The sequence below is a fragment of a genome, unplaced genomic scaffold (genome assembly GCF_019419815.1).
Source record: "Pyrus x bretschneideri cultivar Hongxiangsu unplaced genomic scaffold, Pyrus_bretschneideri_v1 Contig59, whole genome shotgun sequence".
In the NCBI taxonomy this organism is placed as follows: Eukaryota; Viridiplantae; Streptophyta; class Magnoliopsida; order Rosales; family Rosaceae; genus Pyrus; species Pyrus x bretschneideri.
This window is the reverse complement of record NW_025999797.1, coordinates 525,841-547,653: the sequence shown is the minus strand read 5'-3', so window position 1 is coordinate 547,653 and position 21,813 is coordinate 525,841. Positions and strand designations below refer to the sequence as shown.

The 21,813-nt window shown below is 41.5% G+C and overlaps 1 protein-coding gene and 1 non-coding gene across 2 annotated transcripts; both read right to left on the bottom strand.

The window, feature by feature from the left end:
• Nucleotides 1-1,608: 1,608 nt before the first annotated feature.
• Nucleotides 1,609-15,022, bottom strand: LOC103956522 (receptor-like cytoplasmic kinase 176). Its single transcript, XM_048571348.1, has 6 exons — nucleotides 15,017-15,022; nucleotides 14,751-14,843; nucleotides 8,858-8,993; nucleotides 8,592-8,731; nucleotides 2,596-2,689; nucleotides 1,609-2,143 (listed from the first exon to the last, which is right to left on the bottom strand). Exons 1-6 carry the CDS (start codon nucleotides 15,020-15,022, stop codon nucleotides 1,797-1,799), a joined length of 816 nt encoding a protein of 271 aa, XP_048427305.1. The 3' UTR covers nucleotides 1,609-1,796.
• Nucleotides 15,023-16,991: 1,969 nt separating this feature from the next.
• On the bottom strand, nucleotides 16,992-17,096 carry LOC125471218. The gene has a single exon (XR_007253532.1). It is a non-coding gene; the product is annotated as a small nucleolar RNA R71 (small nucleolar RNA).
• Between the last annotated feature and the right edge of the window lie 4,717 nt (nucleotides 17,097-21,813).

The window sequence follows — 21,813 nt, the reverse complement described above, 5'->3', positions numbered from 1 at the left end:
AACTATCTGCAGGAAATTTTTCCAAAACGAAGTCAACTACCTTTTAAGTTGCAGAGCCAAAATTCAAGTTACCAATATGAGAATGGTAACTATCTACATTTCTTTATTCTAATTTTAGTTTTAGTTCACAAGTATGCATGCAGCTAAAATATCAGCATTGAGGAGTATCATCTTCAAATCCCTCAAAGGCCCATCCAATGTAACTGCAAAATGTGGGGGTTCTGGAACTGAACCCAAATCAATGAAATTTTTCTTGCTTTTGTATCACAATATTCTCTCTGTTTCCTACCAAACCATTTTTCTGGACAGCAGCCAAGGCCTCCATTGAGATGGCCAAGTTCTCCCTCGAAATAGCCAAGTTCTCAAACCCGTTCCTTACTCCCTCCCCATTCAGTATCTTCAGCAACCTGTTTAGACCTTTATCCAGATCGAGAAGTTGTTTGGCGTATTTATACTTTTTGAAGCCTTTCCACGGGCTATGCTTGGAGCACTTGAGAACCAGCTCTTCCCCATTCGCTTTTTTTCTCACAATCTTTTCCACTTCCTTGTTTGATTGATCCATTACCTCTTTTGATAAGCGGATTTAACGTTTCTAGCGTGGAATCGAGACCTCCGAGCGGAGCTCTTTAAACATCATGGTCTTGTCTTTGACATCCTTAACAACCTCATACAGCACAGTAAACAATGCTCCTACAGCAGCACCTCCAAAAAGCTCCCCATATAAGTTGAATGTAATCCTAGACATGACAAATCCCTTATAAATTGTAAATAAAGCTCAAAATTGAGTTATATGACAAAATAAGTTCTAAAAAGAATCTATAACGTCAGAGTACCCAATCCAACTGTAAGAATGGAGGTTCATGTACTGCAGTACCTTCCATTTCACTTTGCTTCCGTACCACGTCACTCCGTTCAATTTTCTCAGCAACCGGTTTTTTATTCCTGACGAGAAGCAACGCCTCGTTCACATCGCTTGTCCCCTGCACATTCAGCATGTCTAATCCAGCTCTAGGTGATAAAGTTCAGGTAATGCATTCCGACCTCTAGTTTGAATTTGATCATGAAGGACACTACTTTCTTCAATTTTGCTTGATCACCGCCTCAATATGTTGCACTGAAGCAAAGTCTGCTTCACATCTCTTGCTACTTGCACTTTCAGTATATTTCACAGTTTTGAAGCGATTCACCCAATCTGAGAAGCAAAAACTAGAAATATTAGTATTTGATTTTCAACTTAATCGATACAGTGACGAATTGGGTGGCTCCGCTTGCTCAGGAAGGAGAAGGCGCCGTAATAGTGGGAGAGGCCAGACCCCCTCCTCCCTGAGTCAAAGGTCAACCGCTGAAGATTCAAAGTCCAACTGCCCCTATTGTCAAAAAGTCGTATGACTCGTTTTTTTTTTTTTTTTTTTTTTTTTTTTTTTTTTTTTTTTGCGTGAAAGCAGCTGCCTCGGTTTCATTTTCTATTTGGACTCTCCTCTTTTTGGGCCCCTAGCCTCCGAGTTGATTTAATTCCTAAAATTAAAATTTTAGGTCTTTGATTACAGAGTTCAACAAAGAACGAAACTCACACTTTCCTGATTCTCTATGTAGTAAACACATAAAATGTTACAAAGTGAAATAATTCTTACTCATAAATTCATAAATAAAGTAAATGTAGAAAACTCAAGAAATTGGTTTAACAAAACTATCTACTGTTTTCCAAACTTTCAAAATAACGGTTCTGTAAAGATTCTGCTGGTAGGACTAATTTGAAGATTTGGTAGAATGGAGGCAAAAATTACTCCCACTTCATGTCAGACCGGTTTCAAAGGATCAGCCGCACTTGGGGAAGGTTCACTTTTCTGAAGCTGCTCCAATGTTTTTACCACGTCGTTCATGTTTGGCCTAGACCTGGGGTCTGCTGCTAAGCATCGAATTGCTAGTTTACCAACTTTGCGAGCGTCACTCAAAGAGTACTGTCCTTTAATACGAGCATCAAAAATTTTGAAAACTTCGCGTTTGCTGGCAAGGTAAGGCTTGGCCCATTCAACTAAATTGTGTTCTTTGGATGGCCGATTCTTGTCCAAAACTGGTCTGCCAGACACCATTTCGAGCAGAACAACCCCAAAAGAATACACATTACTTTTGGCAGTTAATTGACCTAAAAAAACAAAAATACAGAAGAAGAAAAAAGGATTAGAAGGGAGTGATCATGCATTGTAGATCAAATCTAAGATAAAAATAACGCATTGTGGTAGCTGCAACACTGGTGAAGGTGAAGAGTGGTGGAGACGAAGCCTCTTAGAAGTATAATCTAAGTAGAACAATTTGTCCCTACACAATTTTAACCTACAACACTCATCAGTAATGCAAATAAAGGATGGAGAATGTCCTAGTCCATGAAACGTAGCTCTTGTTTTCAGCTGCAAATATTTGGGATGTTGTTTTAAGTGATCAAATTGAACTGAACTGATTAATAATACATGAAGTTGATGGCGCAAACACAGAATATTGCAAGAAACAGAACGTGGCCATTCAAAACGTACACATGTTGTCCCCCTTTTCGGGGTAGTTTGCTTTTGTAAGTGAACTCAATACTGTAAACTAAAGTACCTGTGGCTATATACTCAGGAGCTGCATACCCATATCTCCTCCCCATGACCCTTGTTCTGGCCAGATCAAAATTTGTAAGTTTAGCATTGTTCATCTGTTGTTTTTCAATAAAAATTTGATGTGTGAGCAAATCTACACTAACTCTTCCAGAAGGAAAAAAAAACAATAGTTAAAGGGTTTTTATCACGGTTGGTTCCCGAAAATTGTACATTTCAATCAAAATCGTCACTGAAATAAAAAAAATCAATCAATTTGGTCCCTAAAAATAGATCTCCCAAATCAATTTAGTCCTTCCGTTGTCTTTCCGTCAAATTTTCTGTTAGTGTAGTGATGTAGCACCGAGTAGGTCCTATCTAATCATATGGCTGATAGAATTTCTGATCTCTATTGATAATTCACACACCTTCAGGCCTTATGGGAAGGCTCTGTTATATACATTACAATATACAAACTTTACACTTTAAAAAATACAAAGGCTGCACGCCACACATGCAGCAGCACAGCAACAACACATCACTGCACTCGGAGCAATAGCACAGCAATAATAAACTGTCCTTCCTGCTGTCCATGAGTCAGCAACCACATGTCCACTATAGTTGTAATGATGGCAGGCACTTTAGAGTTTAAACATGAGCTGGATGACTTGGTCTTACAGCCCCCCGCAAGCTGACAGGCCGAGAAACAACTGGAAGCTTGGACACCAAAAGCTTGAAACGCGAGGAAGACAAGCCCTTTGTAAACAAATCAGCGAGTTGATCTTGAGAACAAATAAAATGTATCAGAAGCTGCTTTCGAACCACCTTCTCACGGACATAGTGATAATCGACCTCTAAGTGTTTTGTTCGCGAATGAAAAACTGGATTGGAAGCTAAGGCTATGGAAGATACATTATCGCACCATATGTGGGGAAGAAGAAGATGCAGATGAAGGTCTTTGAATAATGACCTGAACCAAGATAGCTCAGCAGCCGTGTAGGCTAGTTGCCTATATTCAGCTTCTGTACTTGACCGAGAGACAGTCTTCTGTTTCTTTGAGCTCCAAGACACCAGATTGGACCCCAAATAAATACAAAAACCTCCTGTAGAGTGACGGGTATCAGGATTGCCCGCATAGTCGGCATCCGAAAAAGCATGCAGTTGCATATCTCCAGGTTTATAAACAAGACCATGATCATACGTGGCCTTTAAATATCGCAGGATACGTTTCACTGCCATCCAATGAGTGTCCTTGGGGGAGTGCATAAATTGGCACACCTGGTTAACAGCATATGAGAGATCCGGTCTCGTGATGGTTAAATATTGCAACGCACCAACAACACTACGATATTGCTCAGGATGTTTGTAGGGTTCACCAACATAAGCACTCAATTTTTGGCCTGTAGAAACTGGAGTGGAGATTGGCTTGGCATCTTTAAACTTCGTTCGCTCAAGCAAGTCCAGAGCATACTTGGATTGAGTCAAATGCAGGTTGTGACCAACGTGAGTGGCTTCAACGCCCAAGAAATAACTAAGGGGACCCAAGTCTTTCATGGAAAACAAAGTGCTAAGCTTTGTGATCAACCATGCCATTTGAGTAGTGTTGTTTCCTGTGAGCAATATGTCATCCACATAAATAAGCAAAATCAAATAAACTCCTCTGTGATTAAAAACAAACAAGGAGTAGTCACACATGGATTCTTGGAACCCTAACTGAAGGAGAAACTCAGAAAATCGTTGAAACCAGGCCCTAGGCGCCTGTTTTAAACCATATAAACTACGTTGCAGTTTACAAACATAGTTAGGATACTGGTTATCAACAAAACCTGGTGGTTGCTTCATGTACACATCCTCATTCAAATACCCATGCAAAAATGCATTCTGAACGTCCAATTGTCGAACATGCCACCTCTGTGAAACTGCCAGACTCAACACAAGTCTAATGGTACTATGCTTGACAACTGGACTAAAGGTCTCCGTATAGTCGATCCCGGATTGTTGATGAAAGCCATTAGCCACAAGTCTAGCCTTATGACGCTCAATCGAGCCATCTGCATGCCGTTTAATCTTGAAAACCCACTTGTTTGGCAATAAGTTCATGGCACGATGGTAAGGCACAAGAGTCCACGTACCACAGCGCTGCAAGGCACTGAATTCTTGAGCCATTGCATTCCTCCATTCTTTATGCTTTATGGCCTGACTAAAACATGTTGGTTCTGCCACCAGAGTGTCAGTATTAACATACAAAGCATATTTTGGGTTTGGCTTTTGTATTCCAGCTTTAGACCGAGTGGTCATAGGATGGATGAGAGGGGGGTCAGGAATCAGCACGGGATCACAGGATTGTGACGGAGTCGGGTTCACATGGACATCAGCAACTATTTCTTGCTCATCTTGGTTTGGGAGAGGTTCACGAGAACTGGAAATGGGGGCAAGATTGGGAGTAGGAGCAGGTGGTTCATTTAGTGGTGGAGTAGCTGGGAAACTAGTTGTAGTGGCGGGTTGGACATTAGGTGGGGCTAGACTGTGGTTAGTTGGTGTACCAGGGAGAGGATCTGAAAAATGAAAAAGAAGCTCAGAGGGTGGAGAGATACCTTTTGTGCAGACGTTTTCCTTGAGAGATGTGAGTTCCTGGAAGGGAAAGGAATCCTCATCGAATAATACATGGCGAGACAAATACACTCGTCTCGTGGATAAATCCAAACACTTGTATCCTTGGTGATTCAACGAATATCCTAAGAAAACACATGACTTAGACTTGGGTTGAAGTTTATGTTTGGCATAGGGTGTCAACCAAGGAAAACATTTACACCCAAACACTTTAAAGGATACATAAATCGGTGTTCGATGAAATAACTTTTCATATGGAGATTTGTTTGACAAAACCTTAGTTGGTAACCTATTAATTAGATATGTGGCTGTCAAACAGGCATCAAACCAATATTTGTCAGGAATGTGGGCATGGGAAAGCATGACAACACTAGTTTCGACTATGTGGCGATGTTTTCGTTCCGCCATTCCATTTTGCTCAGGATGTTTAGGGCATGAAAACCGTTGGGAAATACCTTGAGTCGCAAGAAACTGTTGAAAGGCTTGACTCTTATACTCACCACCTTCATCACATTGAAGGGTTTTAATGAATGTGTTAAACATTTTTTCAACCTGCGCCTTAAATGTGACAAAAATACCAAATACTTCAGATTTGTGTTTCATGGGAAAAATCCAAGAATAGCGAGAATAATCATCGACAAACAAAACATAATAACGAAAACCTTCAATTGATATAACTGGTGAACACCACACGTCAGAATGCAAAAGTTCCAAAGGAGAGTGAGACACAGACTCGGACTTGCTAAAGGGAAGTTTGGTACTCTTGCCCAAAGGACAAGAATCACAAAACGTTACATCGGCAGTACCATGACTTGGTACTTGATTATTTGAAATTAAAAACTTAATAATTGAAGACGCAGGATGACCAAGACGAGAATGCCATTTTTTGGCTGAGACTCTAGCACCTAAGAAAGTTGAAATAGGATACTTGGTTAATCCACCGCCACCTGGAAATGGGTATAACCCATTCTCACATCTCCCTCGGAAAAGCGTCTTCTGGGTCTTGAGGTCCTTGACAAGGAAAAAATGAGGAAATATTAGTAGGTAGCAATGGTTATCAAGAGTGAATTTATGGGCAGAGATAAGGCTAGTGGAGGCGGATGGACAATGAAGGATATTGTTTAGTTCAAATGAGCAAGCCTTAGTACTGATTTTATTCGAACCATAATGTTTAATGGAAAGGCCAGTATCATTACCTACACCACCGATATTCTCATTACCATTGTACTCCTTCGGATTTACCAGATTTTGAATATCAGGAGTGACATGGGCATTAGCTCCTGTGTCCAGTAACCAGGTGGCATTTTGTTGTCGATTCAAAGTAATTGGTGAAGAGGCCATAGCAGTAAGACGTTTAGTTGGAATACGTCCTTCATACGCACCATTCATGCGCTGATAACAATCTAAAGCAGGATGGCCAGGCTTACCACAAATTTGACAAGTGATTCGCTCTCCACTTGTATTGAAGCGTTCCCCATTAACGGCAGGATTACGCTGATTAGTGTTGCGAGGAAAGAAACCTCGCTGGTTGATAGGGGAAGCACCACCTCGATTGGACGGAAAGCCACCACGTCCATTTCCACGAGAACGTCCACCACGTCCTCTTGCAGCTACAAAAGCATTGACTGGAGTAGCTTCCAGCACAGGTACAGTTTGTTCCATCATGCGCCTCTCCGTGGTCAAAAGGAGGGCTTCAAGGGTTGGGTACGTGATCGGAGTATCATGTGCCTGAGCTGCATTGACAGTCATCTCGAATGCAGGTCCAAGGTTATTAAGAATAATTTGAACCAGTTCATTATCACTTACTGGTTGTCCGGCGAGGGCAAGATTATCGGAAATAGCATTGACACGATCCAAGTAATCAGCTACTGAGAGATCACCTTTTTTGGTCAGGAGCAATTCATTTCGCAGAAAGAGAATGCGATTCTGAGAAGTGGATGCGTAACGCTGCTCAAGAGCCTCCCATGTCGCACGAGATGTGCGTTTGCTGGCAACAGTTGCTAGAACGGAAGCAGTCAGCGAGCCATTGATCCAACTCAGAACCATTTGATCGCGTTGCACCCATGTAACATACTCCGGATTGACAGCAGTGTTTCCAGCCAATTGTTTCGGAGGACAGTCCAGAGAGCCGTCGACGTAACTCATCAGGTCACGACTCTTCAGTATTGGCAAAATCTGCGCCAACCATAGAGGATAGTTGGCACGATCAAGCTTAATATTCACTATGGTAGTCATGGAGGAGAAGAATGGATTGACGGATGAAGTTGCAGGAGGGGGAATAGTTTCAGCCATGGAAACAGTGATGCGGGGGAAAAAAAAAAAAACAAGGATCTTTTGTCTTTAGACAGAAAGGCTCAGTACCATGATAGAATTTCTGATCTCTATTGATAATTCACACACCTTCAGGCCTTATGGGAAGGCTCTGTTATATACATTACAATATACAAACTTTACACTTTAAAAAATACAAAGGCTGCACGCCACACATGCAGCAGCACAGCAACAACACATCACTGCACTCGGAGCAATAGCACAGCAATAATAAACTGTCCTTCCTGCTGTCCATGAGTCAGCAACCACATGTCCACTATAGTTGTAATGATGGCAGGCACTTTAGAGTTTAAACATGAGCTGGATGACTTGGTCTTACAATGGCACCATGTCAATAAACTATGTATTAAAACGGGTTTTTTTTTCTTTTTTTTTGAACTTAAAGTGTTAAAAAATAAAAATAAAAAGAACAATAACATTGTTGTCTTCATCTCACTCAGGTGGAGAATTGAAGATATTTTTCAAGCAATTCCAATCAATTAGATTTTCCCAGCAACCAAACAACTGGTAACAAGCTTGGGATCTCAAATTCATCGGCTAGGAGATTGGGCCTCAGCTTCATCGAGAGAGAGAGGAAAAAAAAAAAAAAGGGCCTTGTCTCGTCACTGTCGTGGTAGTTCACAATCTTCTCCTCATGTTGAATCTGCATCGACTTCATGTCCTCCCTTCTGTTGTCGGGTCCAATCGGCTATTACGGCTTTCTCACTGCCGTGTTCGTCATGGCAGCATTAATCTTGGCAACGGACGGCGGAGATGAATTGGGAGGCTGCGTGTGTCTCATTGAAGAAGACGATGTTTCTTTTTTTGTTTTTTTTTTTTTTGTCTTTTTAGTTTTGGTTTTAAATCTTTTAAAAAATTGGTTTTTATGATTGATCTACATGGCGCCATATGATTGGTTGGGTAAGATCCACCCGTGTGCCATATCAGCATACTAATAGAAACTTTGACGGAAAGACAACGGAATGACCAAATTGATTTGCAAAATCCATTATCAAGAACTAAATTGAATTTTCTATTTCATGGATCATTTTGATTGAAAGGTCTAATTTCAGAGACAACAGTGTTAAAAGTTTCACTTACCGAATCCAGCAGGATATTAGAAGTTTTGAAGTCATAACAAATCATTTGCAGATCACTGTTAAGAAATGCTAGACCCTTAGCAGCACCAAGGGCAATCCTCATACGAAGGCTCCACGGAAGTGGTTGGGAGGTAGAAGACTCTGTTCCACCAACAACATTTAAGTATCCAAATTATACTTTGTAGTGAAACGGTTGATCTCTTTAGCAACGGTAATGCTGATTTTAACGATCAAATGGCTAAAGAGTGAAGGAAGGTCATAACTCACTGCTAAATAGATGTCTATCCAAGCTTCCGTGAGGCATATATTCATACACCAAAAGTCGGTGGTCATCCTCTAAGCAGTAACCAATCAACCTCACAAGATTTTCATGATGCAGCTGCCCAAGGTAGTTGATTTCCGCCTAGTGTTCAAGAGGCTCCACAAAATTAATAAATGATTCTGTTGCTTTTCAAAGATTTTCTTGTATATGCATTGTAAAGATTACAAGAGAGTGAGAACACTCTTATAAGGAACTACAAACATATGCCACACGGGAGAAGCAAAACACAATCCCTTGGTTTCTGCCCTAGACCCGTGAGAAGCCATTAAAATAAGGACAAGGGACATGACAAGGTATGGTAAGACAAGAGTAGGGTTAAGACCATCACTTTAGCCCATAACTTTAGCTAAAGTGAGGATGACAACCCATCCTTGAAACCCTTACACCATACTTTGGGAAGTAATACCAACCCCATGAATTAAGGGTTTGACAACATGTCACTAAGACATCAACCTCAGTCACCGAAACCCTAGAATACACTAAACAAACAACTGCCAATACTCCCCCTCAAGCTGGATCCAGAAGGTTGATGGATCTGAGCTTGGAAAGACGACGCTGAAACTGATGAGAGGGTAAGGGCTTTGTAATGTCAGCCAGTTGTTCAGTGCTTCTGGTGTAATGTGTCTGGATTACTTGTGATTGTACCTGCTCACGAATGTAATGACAATCAACTTCAATGTGCTTCGTTCGTTCGTGGAACACAGGATTGGAGGCTATGTGCATGGCAGCTTGGTTGTCACAGAATAGAGACATAGGAAGAGTTGCAGAAAACCCCAAATCACTTAGAAGACCCTTGAGCCAGATTAATTCACATGCTGTTGAAGCCATTGCACGATACTCAGCTTCGGCACTGGATCTGGCGATGACAGTTTGTTTTTTACTCTTCCAGGTGACCAAATTTCCACCAATGAAGGTGCAGTAACCACTCGTGGATTTACGATCAATGGCATTACTTGCCCAATCTGCATCACAGTACCCCGTGATGTAAGTGTGATCGTTTTTTGTCATGAGAATACCACGGCCAACAGACCCTTTTAAATAACGTAGGATTCTCTTTACAAGATTCAAATGATCGATGGAAGGAGAGTGCATGAATTGACTGACAATGCTCACTGCATATGAGATATCGGGTCTGGTGATTGTTAGGTAGATTAGCTTACCAACAAGCCTCTGATATGAACTGATGTCCGAGAGTGGAGTTCCCCCCATGTTGAGTTTGAGTTTGCTATTGAGAGGAGTAATGGCGGGCTTGGACTCACTCATGTTAGCATCCTTGAGGAGATCTATGACATATTTCCTTTGATTAAGAATAATCCCTTGTGAGAAGATGCCATTTCAATCCCAAGGAAATATTTTAACACCCCAAGATCTTTGATAGCAAACTTTTGTTGGAGTGACTGCTTGAGTTTAAAGATTTCGACTGCGTTATCACCAGTGACTATTAAATCATCCACATAAATCAACACCACCAATGTGCCACCAGTTCCAATACGAACAAATAATGAAGAATCAGCTCCACTTCTTTTGAAACCAGCACTATGAAGGACTGAACTTAGTTTAGCATACCAAGCTCGAGGCGATTGCTTCAGTCCATAAATGGACTTATGTAACTTACACACCATATCTGGAACTTGACTTTGAGGGTGTCCAGGAGGCAATCGCATGTAAACTTCTTCTTCGAGATCACCGTGAAGAAAAGCGTTCTTTACGTCCATTTGGTACATAGACCAACCTTTATTGACAGCAACAGACAGCAACACCCTTACTGAGTTCATTTTTGCAACAGGTGCGAAGGTTTCTTTATAGTCCACCTCAAACGTTTGAGTGAATCCCCGAGCCACTAGCCTTGCTTTATGTCTCTCAATTGAACCATCTGCATTGAACTTGATCTTATAGATCCACTTGCACCCCACTGCCCTTTTTCCTTTTGGAAGTTTGGTGATGCTCCAGGTGTTGTGCTGGTCTAGAGCTTTGAGTTCATCTCGCATTGCTTCTTGCCACACTTCCTGGTTACTAGCCTCATGAAAACTTTGAGGTTCTCTGTGACTCGAGATGTTGTTAAGAAAGGCAGCATGCGAAGGAGTTACCATGTGATATGAAACATAACTTGACATTGGATGCTTTGGTTTGTATAAATCAAAATCTTGAAACCTGGTTGGAGGCTGCCTATCTCGACGGGGATTACGTCGAGGTTCTGGGAGAGATGGCTCATTCTCGTGTAACCTTTCAGCCACATCTTGAGATCTTTCTTGGTTCTCACTGTCTGCATCTTGTATGAATCCATCAGGCTGAGGGTTTTGAAGACTAGTCTCAGTGTTGTTGTGACTGAACTCTTGGTGATGTAGATTATCAGGTCCGATTCTTGGTAATGGGAACAGGTCCAGAATGCCATCCCCTTGGTCTATGATGCCACTTGTTCTATTAAAAAAACAGTTAGACTCATGGAATCTAACATCTTTGGGAACAATCATTTTCATTAGTTGGAGGTTATAGCACTTATATCCCTTTTGAGTGGAGGAATAACCAAGAAAGACACATTTAGCAGAGCTGGGATCCAATTTATCTCGGTATTGAGATTGAACATGCACAAAACAAATGCAACCAAACACTTTAAGATGAGATAAATCGCTTTTTCTTCCCTTCAGAACCTCTAGGGGAGACTTGAGTTCCAAGACTCGACTAGGTAACCTGTTGATGATGTATGCTGCTGTCATAACACCTTGGGACCAGAACCTCTTTGGTACATGCATTTGTAACATCAGTGCCCTAGTTTTCTCAAGAAGATCACGGTTTTTACGTTCGGCTACCCCATTTTGTTGAGGGGTTCCAACGCAACTCGTTTGATGCATGATGCCATGTGCACTCAAATAATGTTTTATGATATGGGACATGTATTCGGTGCCATTATCAGATCGTAAGGTCTGTATTTGAGATGAGAAATGGTTTTTTACAAGGTTATGGAAATCTTTAAAAACTTCTACAACTTCACTCTTAGATTTTAGTAGATACAACCAGGTGACTCGAGAGAAGTCATCCACCAAAATCACAAAATACTTGTAACCATCAAAAGATTCACTAATTGGTCCCCAAACATCGGAATGAACTAGTTCAAAACACTTACTGGTTCTAGAAAGAGAGGATTTAAAGGATAATCTAGTGTCTTTAGACAAGTGACAAGTTTCACAGATTATATCATCCTTTCCTAATTTTGGGAATAAAGCTGACAAAACGGGAGAGGAAGGATGTGCTAAACGTTGATGCCACAACCACGTATCACGAGTAGAGTCTAGCTTGGCTTGAAAACCCCTGGGATTGCTCTTTGACAGGTAATAGAGACCATCTAAGTAGAACCCTTCACCAATCATCCTTTTGGTGGCACAATCCTGAAAAATCACATTATGAGGAGAGAAAATGGCTAAACAATTCAACGTGTTTGTAATCCTTCCCACATATAGAAGTTGGAATGGAAAGGATGGAACATATAAAGCGACAGACTCTATTTCATCCGACATCAACTTGATTTTTTCTCTCCCTAAAACCTTAACTTGATTTCCATCTGCTATTGAGACTCGAGAAGGTTTGGTCAATCTTTCAAATTTTTGAGAATCAGACACATGGTTAGTCATGTGATCTGTGGCACCCGAATCTATAACCCAAAAATCATGCAACATATTTAGTTTGAGTGCAGTTTTAAAGGCTTTTATAATACCTGACATGTCTTCTTGGGGAACAGAATTTGTGTCTGTCAAGAACCCTGTGAACTTGCCAAGCATTGCTGTCGATGTTCTTTCTTCCATGTTATGAGTACTGTCTCTTTGAGCACCTCCTTTCTTGCCTTGAAGAAATGTCATGAACTCATTCATGAGTTCTGTCGGATTTGCTGTGAAGTTCTTAAATGAATCTGACTTGTTGGAGATGGAGGTGGATACATGATTTGCTCGATGTGGAGCACGATTCACCCTTTGTACACCTTTCATGAAATCAGGCTTTAATTCTGGATGTAAAATCCAGCAAATATCCTTAACATGGCCTGTGTTATTGCAGTGTTGACACTTAAGGTGATGGTGCTTTCCTTTGTACCTTCTTTCGTTGGTTACATATGCCCTCGATTCTGGTACATTTGGCATTGTACTCAAGTTCATGACTTTCCTTCTTACTTCCTCACGTTGAATAGTTGCACACACACTAGGAAAGGAGGGTAGTTCAGTGTTCATGAGCATGTGACATCACAGATCTTCATATGTTAAGTCAAGACTGGACAAGAGTTGGAATATCTTGTCTTCTTCTGCCCTATTTTGTAACAGCACTGCATCAGTTGTATGAGGACGATAGGTTTCCAACTCGTTCCACATGGTCTTCATGCTTCCCAGGAGTTGCACGAACGGCTTACCATCTTGTTGCAGCTCGGAGATGTCCTTCTTTAGTTGGAAGACCCGTGCAGCATTATTTTGGCTGCCATACATTTCCTTAACTGCTTCCCAGAGTTGATAAGAGGATTCTGAGTAGCTGAAAATTTCAGCTAACCTTCGCTCCATGGAATTCAGGAGCCATGACATAACTAGGTGATCCTTGCTCAGCCAGGATTCATAGGTTGATGAGGAAGCCTCAGGGACTTTGATGCTTCCATTTATGAACCCTAACATGGATCTGCCACCCAACGCCAACGATACAGCTCTTGACCATGGCAAGTAATTGAACTCGTTTGATACGACTGAGCTTAACCTTTGATTTGGATTGACATCCACTTCCTGTGCAATTACGGAGGAAACTTCCGGGGAGCTATCAGCCGTTGAGGCTGCCGGATTTTCTTGAGACATTTTTGAGAGTGAAAACTAAGGAAAGCAGTATAGCAGGAGCAGGTTAAAGTTCCTGCTCTGATACCATGTTGCTTTTCAAAGATTTTCTTGTATATGCATTGTAAAGATTACAAGAGAGTGAGAACACTCTTATAAGGAACTACAAACATATGCCACACAGGAGAAGCAAAACACAATCCCTTGGTTTCTGCCCTAGACCCGTGAGAAGCCATTAAAATAAGGACAAGGGACATGACAAGGTATGGTACGACAAGAGTAGGGTTAAGACCATCACTTTAGCCCATAACTTTAGCTAAAGTGAGGATGACAACCCATCCTTGAAACCCTTACACCATACTTTGGGAAGTAATACCAACCCCATGAATTAAGGGTTTGACAACATGTCACTAAGACATCAACCTCAGTCACCGAAACCCTAGAATACACTAAACAAACAACTGCCAATAGATTCTCTAAAAATGTTACGAGTAAGACTATCTATTTGTAATAACTATTAAGAAGCAAAATGTAAGAATAATCTGACCTTTAAAGATCAAAGAAGGTGAAGTCATACCGGACTTCAATAGTAAGCTTCTTCTCTCTTGCAAAAACAACATGCTCGACTCACAATAGGTTGAAGTCCAATTATGAGACAGTTTTACTCTGAGAGCAGTGACCTCTATTATATAGACATACAATCTATACAATTCTCCAATTAGAATCCTTGTAGGAAACCAACATTTTCTCCCAATTTTAAAATAAGTGAGTAATTTATGACCTATTCCCGGTCTCAATCCTCTATAAACTAGGACAACCAAACATCTTCTAATAAGACTCAAACCAATTTGAGCTCAAATATCTGGCCAAAATACTCCTACACTTGTGCTCATATTCTAACAAAAGATTCATCAAGACTGTTTAAATATATTAGTCTTTCTAACTAAACCCGACAATTCATCCACAGGGGACTTTGAACAAAAACGAATCAACAAGGTATTAGGAAAGTGCATTTAGGCCATTGAATGATAGAAGTGATACTCACCAACCATTCTTTGTGACCCGGCAGATGTTCTTGGTTAAGCCCTTTCACAGCAACAATCATGCCAGTACCAGGCTTGGCAGTTGTTAGTGGATTCTTGATGAGTATATTTTATATTATATATTTTACCCTATTCTTAGTATATTTTGGTTAATAATTTGGAAGAATTTTGATACTTTGAATTATATTTCCAATATAGGATTTTCGACTTCCTCTGGAGCAAAACATGGTCAAATGGACGAATTTTGTAGTAATTCCAATTGGAGGACGTTCATGAGTCCTTAGGTTGATCGTGTCAAAATATCAGATTTTTCTACCAAGCGAATATTTTCTGGTAATAAAATAAAAGAGCAATGTGCAGTGATGGAATAGTGACGTTTTGGGCTTGAATTGCATTTTTGGAGCCCAAGATGACCTCGGATGGGTTTGTGGCCTTCTGGAGATGTGTTCAGAATGTTCTTATCTTTAAAACAAGCTATCTTGGGCCGGATTTGGAGGAGATTTGAGGCTAAAACATGGCTGAACAGTTTCTGTGCAGTTTTTCCTAGGTTAATTAGGAATTTATTTTCTATTTTATTTTATTATTATTTAGTTTCTTAGTGGGAATAAAATACTTGAGGGTTAGGGTTTGTGTGTTAGCTTTAGGGAGATATTAAAAGGCTTGGCCGTTCTTAATCTAGGGCTTTTCTTTTATGCAACTTTTGGGAGACAGAGAATTTGGCTAGGATTCTTGGAGATTTTCTACTTTAAGATGTTTTCATTCCTTTTATTCTTAATAATATGTTCCATGATTTCAATTATGAATATGCGTAACTAATTCCTTTTGCTAGGGTGAAGCCGTAAGCCTTAGCATAAATATGTGATTTTTATTTAATTGCTTATGATTGATTGCATGCATAAATTGAATTATTGATCACCGTAATTAAAACTATCTAATTGTCTTAATGCCTGATCACCATTAGGATCTTTAGAAAAGTAATTTGATGCAATTTTGGTCGGAAGGTTCCCTGAAATTGATGCTGGCTTCTTGTGATTAATAATTGTAATTTCACTTAAGATGAACACCACATCTTAAGGGTTGCATGGTTTTTCAAAGGGTTTTCATAAAAGCATAATGAGTCTCTCATGTTCAGATTTTATCCAAACGTCCGAACGGATTGCATGTTAGATATACGTTCTATGTTGGAGGTTCCAAGTAGAATATAAATTAGGAAAACTTAACCTTCAAAGTGACATGTATAGATCATAAGTAATTGATAAAAATACATAGGATTGCTAGGTGATGGTGAAACCCTAGTGTTTTCTTAATTTGATTTTTTCCAAAATAGTTTTATTTTCCTTTCATCTTTAATATTGCATATTAGTTTATTTTTATTAATTAAATTCGTTTTAATTTAAGTAGGTTATAAAACCAATCATCTCAACTTTCTGCTTTACAGTAATTAATTGAAATTTAGTTTATTTCGAATTATTTAATAATCCCTGTGGAGAACGACCTTGTGAGAACCGTTTATACTACAACAACCTTGTCATTCTTGCAAGTAATATAGGAGTTTTTAACCCGTTTGCGTGTGTTCTAATCAAATTTACAGTTAGTTATTGTTGCCTATACACATAAAAAAAAAAATTACATTTCGTTTTTATTTTATTTTTACAGATTACAGTAGTACTGCAGATTACAACAATCTGTGCATGGTTAGAACTAGATCAGCAGCACAAAAATTGATTCCATTTGATCCAGAACCTGAGCAATCTTTAGGGAGGAGACGCAGGAAACAAAATCTGCAGTGGGTTCCTTCCCTGCAGGGGACTTTTCTACAATCTTTGTTTTCTGAGGATCTGCACAGTGAAAAAACAATGGCATTTGTCATTCCAGAGGATGGTCAACCATTAGGGGATTCATTAACAGCTCATGCCACTAACATACCAAGTTGCATTACTTATCCGGAAGTGGAGGAAGGGTCTGCATTCGAAATAAAGCAACACATGTTGAATATTCTACCTACATTTCATGGGTTATCAACCGACGATCCTAACATGCACATTGCAGAATTTTTAATGGGATGCAAGAATATTTTGGTGAGAGGATTTTCAGCCGAATCTATTAAGCTCCGTTTATTTCCATACACTCTGAAAGATCAAGCAAGGAGATGGCTCCTCACACTTCCATCTGGAAGCATTAGCACTTGGAACCAACTCAGTGAAAAATTCTTAAGCAAATATTATCCAGCTTCAAAGACTCTTAACATGAGAACTCAGATTTTATCTTTTGCACAAAAACCAAATGAAGAGTTTCATGAAGCGTGGGAACGGTTCAAAGAGTTGATTAGAAAATGTCCACATTCTGGTATTAATAGTACTGATCAAATGCATATATTTTTCTGAGGACTAAATATGACTACAAAAACTCTTGTCAATGCTTCATGCGGAGGTTCGTACAAGGATAAAAATGCACAAGAGGCTTGTTTGTTATTTGAAAAAATGGCAACAGATACACAGCAATGGGCAATTGAGCAGCCACAATCTAGGTCAGTTTTTGAGATGTCTAATGGTTCTCCATATGTGTCAGCACAAATTGAAAAAATGGAGAAAAAGCTTGAAAGATTTGATGCAAAATTTGACATGTTATTACAAAGAATTCTAGGTTCACAGTGTCACGGGCCATATGTTACAAACAAAGAAAACGCCCAAGACATCATATATATAAGCCCATAAAGCCTTGTCTTCATAGAAGCTTCTGGAACATCCCGGAAAAATCAAGAACATGGCGGAGCGTTCAAGATAATCTAGGACATTCCGGAACAATCCACACAACTGTACAAATTCAAGCCTCACCTAGAACAATCTAGATTAGGCAAGTTGTATCTAGAACTATACTAGATATTTTTGGATGTAAGTAGGGAATTCTAGAACCCTCCATTGAGGAGGTTACTTAGGCCTATAAATAGGAGGCAAGGCCATTTGGCCAAGGATCCAAGAATTGTAAGCAATTGTAAAGTTCTCCTAAGTTTCAATACAAAGCTTCCTTTCTCCCATCTTCTAAGTGATTTTAGCATTCTCCAAGCTATCTTAGCTTTCTTTGTGATTCAATCCGGGGAAGCGAGGCTTCGAAGGCTTACTTAGCTTGTTCATCGAGGTATTCAAGTATAAGTGCCGCACGGGCGGAAGGCTTAAAAAGTCATCCCGTGACAGCTGGTATCAGAGCCTAGTTCGTGAATCACTTGAAGGAAAGTAGGATATGGCAAGTGGAGAGATGGTGTCCGGAGTCTCCGATCTAAGGGAGCGTACTGCCGAGGTCCAAGACGTTACCAAGAGCAAGCCAAAGTTAAAGGACTTGCAAGCATCGATGGAGACCATGGAGGAGCGACTCGAGAAGGTGGAACGAACCATACTCGAGTTCGATACTCGACTTGATGAGGACGTTGTCGACAAGGAGGAAATCCAAACCATGGTGGACAATGGTAAGGATAAACTGCGTGGCTTGGTGGAAGGGCTACGAGATGAGCTCCTTGGCGCCCTCAACACCATGGCAGACAAGATGCGGAGGGAAGTCCAGGTTCACCTTGACAACATAGAGGCAAGGTTTGTGGTGCTTCAAGAAGAGATAAAAGACACAAGGGAACTTAAGGGAGATGTGGCGTTTTGTAAAGAAGCAGTCGTGAAGCAATTCGTGCAAGGGCCAAGGGAAATCAAGGCGTTGGACTCCAAGGTAATCGACTCCTTTAAACCCAAATCCTATAATGGGAAAAGGGAAGCAAAGGAGCTCGACACATTCGTGTGGAACGTGGAGCGATACTTCAAGTACCTGAAGCTTGAAGATGACGAGTCCAAAATCTCAACAGCAACCATGTTCTTAGCTGACAATGCCCTTATGTGGTGGCATCGTCGGAGCATGGAGATTGAGCAAGGTACGTTCTCCCTCACCACTTAGGATGAATTTAAGAAAGATCTTATGTTGCACTTCTATCCCCAAAATGCCAAGTACGAAGCCAAGGAGAAACTAAGGTGGCTCAAGCAAACGGGGAGCGTCAAAGACTATGTCAACACCTTCGTGAGTTTGTTATTCGAGGTGCCCAACATGTTAGAGGAAGACAAGCTCATGTACTTCATGAGTGGACTGCAAAATTGGGCAAAACTCGAACTACAAAGGAGACACGTGCAAACATTGTCTGATGCCATTGCCGCCGCCGAATCCTTGATTGAGTTTAAATCAAGCCACCAAGGTGATTCCAAGTCCACGGGGAAGAGGGGTAACCATGAGAAAAGTGGGAGAGAACATAAGCCGAAGGATAAGGCTGAGACAAGCAAACCGAAGGAGAAGAAAGCCAATAAGCATGACAAAAGCAAGGGTAAGTCTTGGCAACCCACTTGTTACTTATGCGACGGCCCTCACATGATGCGAGATTGCCCACAAAAGAAGGCCCTTAAGGCCATGGCTTTCAAGGAGGACAAGGCCGAGGAGAGTAACGATGCAAGGATGGGATGCATCCGTCTACTGAATGCCATCCAAACAACCCTCCAACAACCTAAGGCTCAAGTTGAGAGAGGATCATTGTTCGTCGACGTCAAGACTGGTGACAAGACAACGCGTGTGTTGGTGGACACGGGAGCAACCCACAACTTCATGACGTCGGAGGAAGCCACAAGGCTTGGCCTCCGAGTCACAAAGGAGCCCGGTAGCGTGAAGACGGTAAATTCCGCTGCCACCCCCATTGTCGGAATTGCGCACAATGTACAAGTAGACATTGGCGCATGGAAGGGAAAGATCGACTTCACCATAGTCAAGATGGACGACTATGGCGTAGTCATTGGGTTAGAGTTCATGGACAAGGTACGAGCCTTTCCCATTCCCTTCTACAATATTTTCTGTATCTTGGATGACGGAAGACAACCTTGCCTGGTGCCATTGGAGAGGCAAGCCAAGAAGTGTACCCAGCACTTGTCGGCAATTCAATTTGCCAAGTCCTGGAAGAAAGGCGAGGCCACATTTCTTGCAACCCTAATGTTGAATGAAGGGGAGAAGAAGTACGGGCCTTTTCCGAAACAAGTGGAAGCCGTCCTTATGGAGTTTGCGGACGTGATGCCTAAGGAACTGCCAAAGAAGTTGCCACCAAGGAGAGAGGTCGGCCATGCGATTGAGTTGGAGCCTGGTGCTAAGCCTCCCTCCAAATCACCTTATAGGATGTCGCCACCCGAGTTGGAGGAATTGAGGAAGCAACTCAACGAGCTACTTGATGCTGGCTACATCCAACCCTCCAAGTCCCCATATGGTGCACCCGTCTTGTTCCAACGCAAGAAAGAAGGTAGCCTAAGGTTGTGCATCGACTATAGAGCATTGAACAAGATTACCATCAAGAACAAGTACCCACTTCCGTTGATCGCCGACTTATTCGATCAACTTGGTGAAGCAAGGTACTTCACAAAGTTAGATCTTCGATCGGGATACTACCAAGTGAGGATAACCCCTGGAGACGAATCGAAGACGGCGATGGTGACCAGATATGGATCGTTCGAGTATAAAGTCATGCCATTTGGTCTGACCAATGCCCCTGCAACATTCTGCACATTGATGAACAAGGTATTCCATCCTTATCTTGACAAGTTTGTCGTGGTTTACATTGATGATATCGTTATCTATAGCAAGACATTGGAGGAGCACGTCAAGCACTTGCGCATAGTGTTCAAGACCCTTCGGGAGCATGAACTCTATGTCAAGAAGGAGAAATGCTCTTTTGCCACAAAAGAAGTAGACTTTCTTAGGCACAAGATAAAGGAGGGGAAACTTATGATGGAAAAGGGCAAGATCAAGGCCATTCAAGAGTAGGAACCGCCGACCAAGGTACCAACACTACGATCCTTTCTGGGGCTAGCCAACTACTATCAGAGATTCATTAAAGGGTATTCAGCCATAGTGACACCCTTAACAGACCTTCTTAAGAAGAACAAGGCATGAGAATGGACGGACCGGTGTCAAGAAGCCTTTGAGAGGTTGAAGAAGGCCCTAATGGAGGAGCCTGTATTAAGGTTGCCCGACCTTAGTAAGCCATTCGAGTTGCACACTGATGCTTCCGACTTTGCCATAGGAGGAGTGTTGATGCAAGAGGGACATCCGATAGCCTATGAAAGTCGCAAGCTAAACAATGCCGAGAAGAGGTACACGACCCATGAAAAGGAGATGACAGCCATCGTCCATTGCCTTAGAGTTTGGAGGCATTACTTGCTTGGTACTCCCTTCATCATCAAGACGAACAACGTTGCCATTAGCTATTTTCAAACCCAACAAAAGCTCACACCTAAGCAAGCAAGGTGGCAAGAGTTCTTAGCGGAGTTTGATTACAAGCTAGAGTACAAGCAAGGAAAGGAGAACGTGGTGGCCGATGCTCTAAGTAGACGAGTAGAGTTAATGGCTACGGTACTCAAGCTGCAAAGCCATCTCTTGGGCCGTGTCCGAGAAGGTTTATCACATGACGTCCAAGCCAAGAACATTGTGGAGTTTGTCAAGGATGGGAAGACAAGAAGGTTTTGGCTTGAGGACGGCTTGCTATACACCAAGGGCAAGCGGATCTACGTCCCAAAGTGGGGAAGCTTAAGGAAAGAAATCCTGAAAGAGTGCCATGACTCAATGTGGGCAGGACATCTTGGCACTCACCACACGTTGGCTTTGGTGAGCGATGCTTATTATTGGCCACAAATGCAGGATGATGTAGATTCATACGTGAAGACTTGTCTTGTGTGCCAACAAGACAAAGTGGAACAAAGGCAACCGGGGGGACTGTTGGAACCACTTCCCACCCCATCAAGACCATGGGAGTGTTTAACCATGGATTTCATCACACATTTGCCCAAGTCTGATGGATGTGGATCTATCTTCGTCGCGGTCGATAGATTCACCAAGTATGCCACTTTCATACCCGCACCTGTGGAGTGCACAGCCGAAGTAGCTGCACGCTTGTTTCTAAAGCACGCGGTGAAGTATTGGGGTGTTCCGAGGAGCATAGTCAGTGATCGAGATGCTCGCTTCACGGGTAGATTTTGGAAGGAGCTCTTCAAGCTACTTGGCTCAAAA

Bases quoted from the DNA above. Each gene is read 5' to 3' on its own strand.
- LOC103956522 (XM_048571348.1), bottom strand. The intron at 8,994-14,750 runs GTGAGTATCACT...CTTGAACACTAG, and splicing joins CGGGTCACAAAGAATGGTTG to GCGGAAATCAACTACCTTGG. The intron at 2,690-8,591 runs GTAAGTGAAACT...GAAAAACAACAG, and splicing joins CTAATATCCTGCTGGATTCG to ATGAACAATGCTAAACTTAC.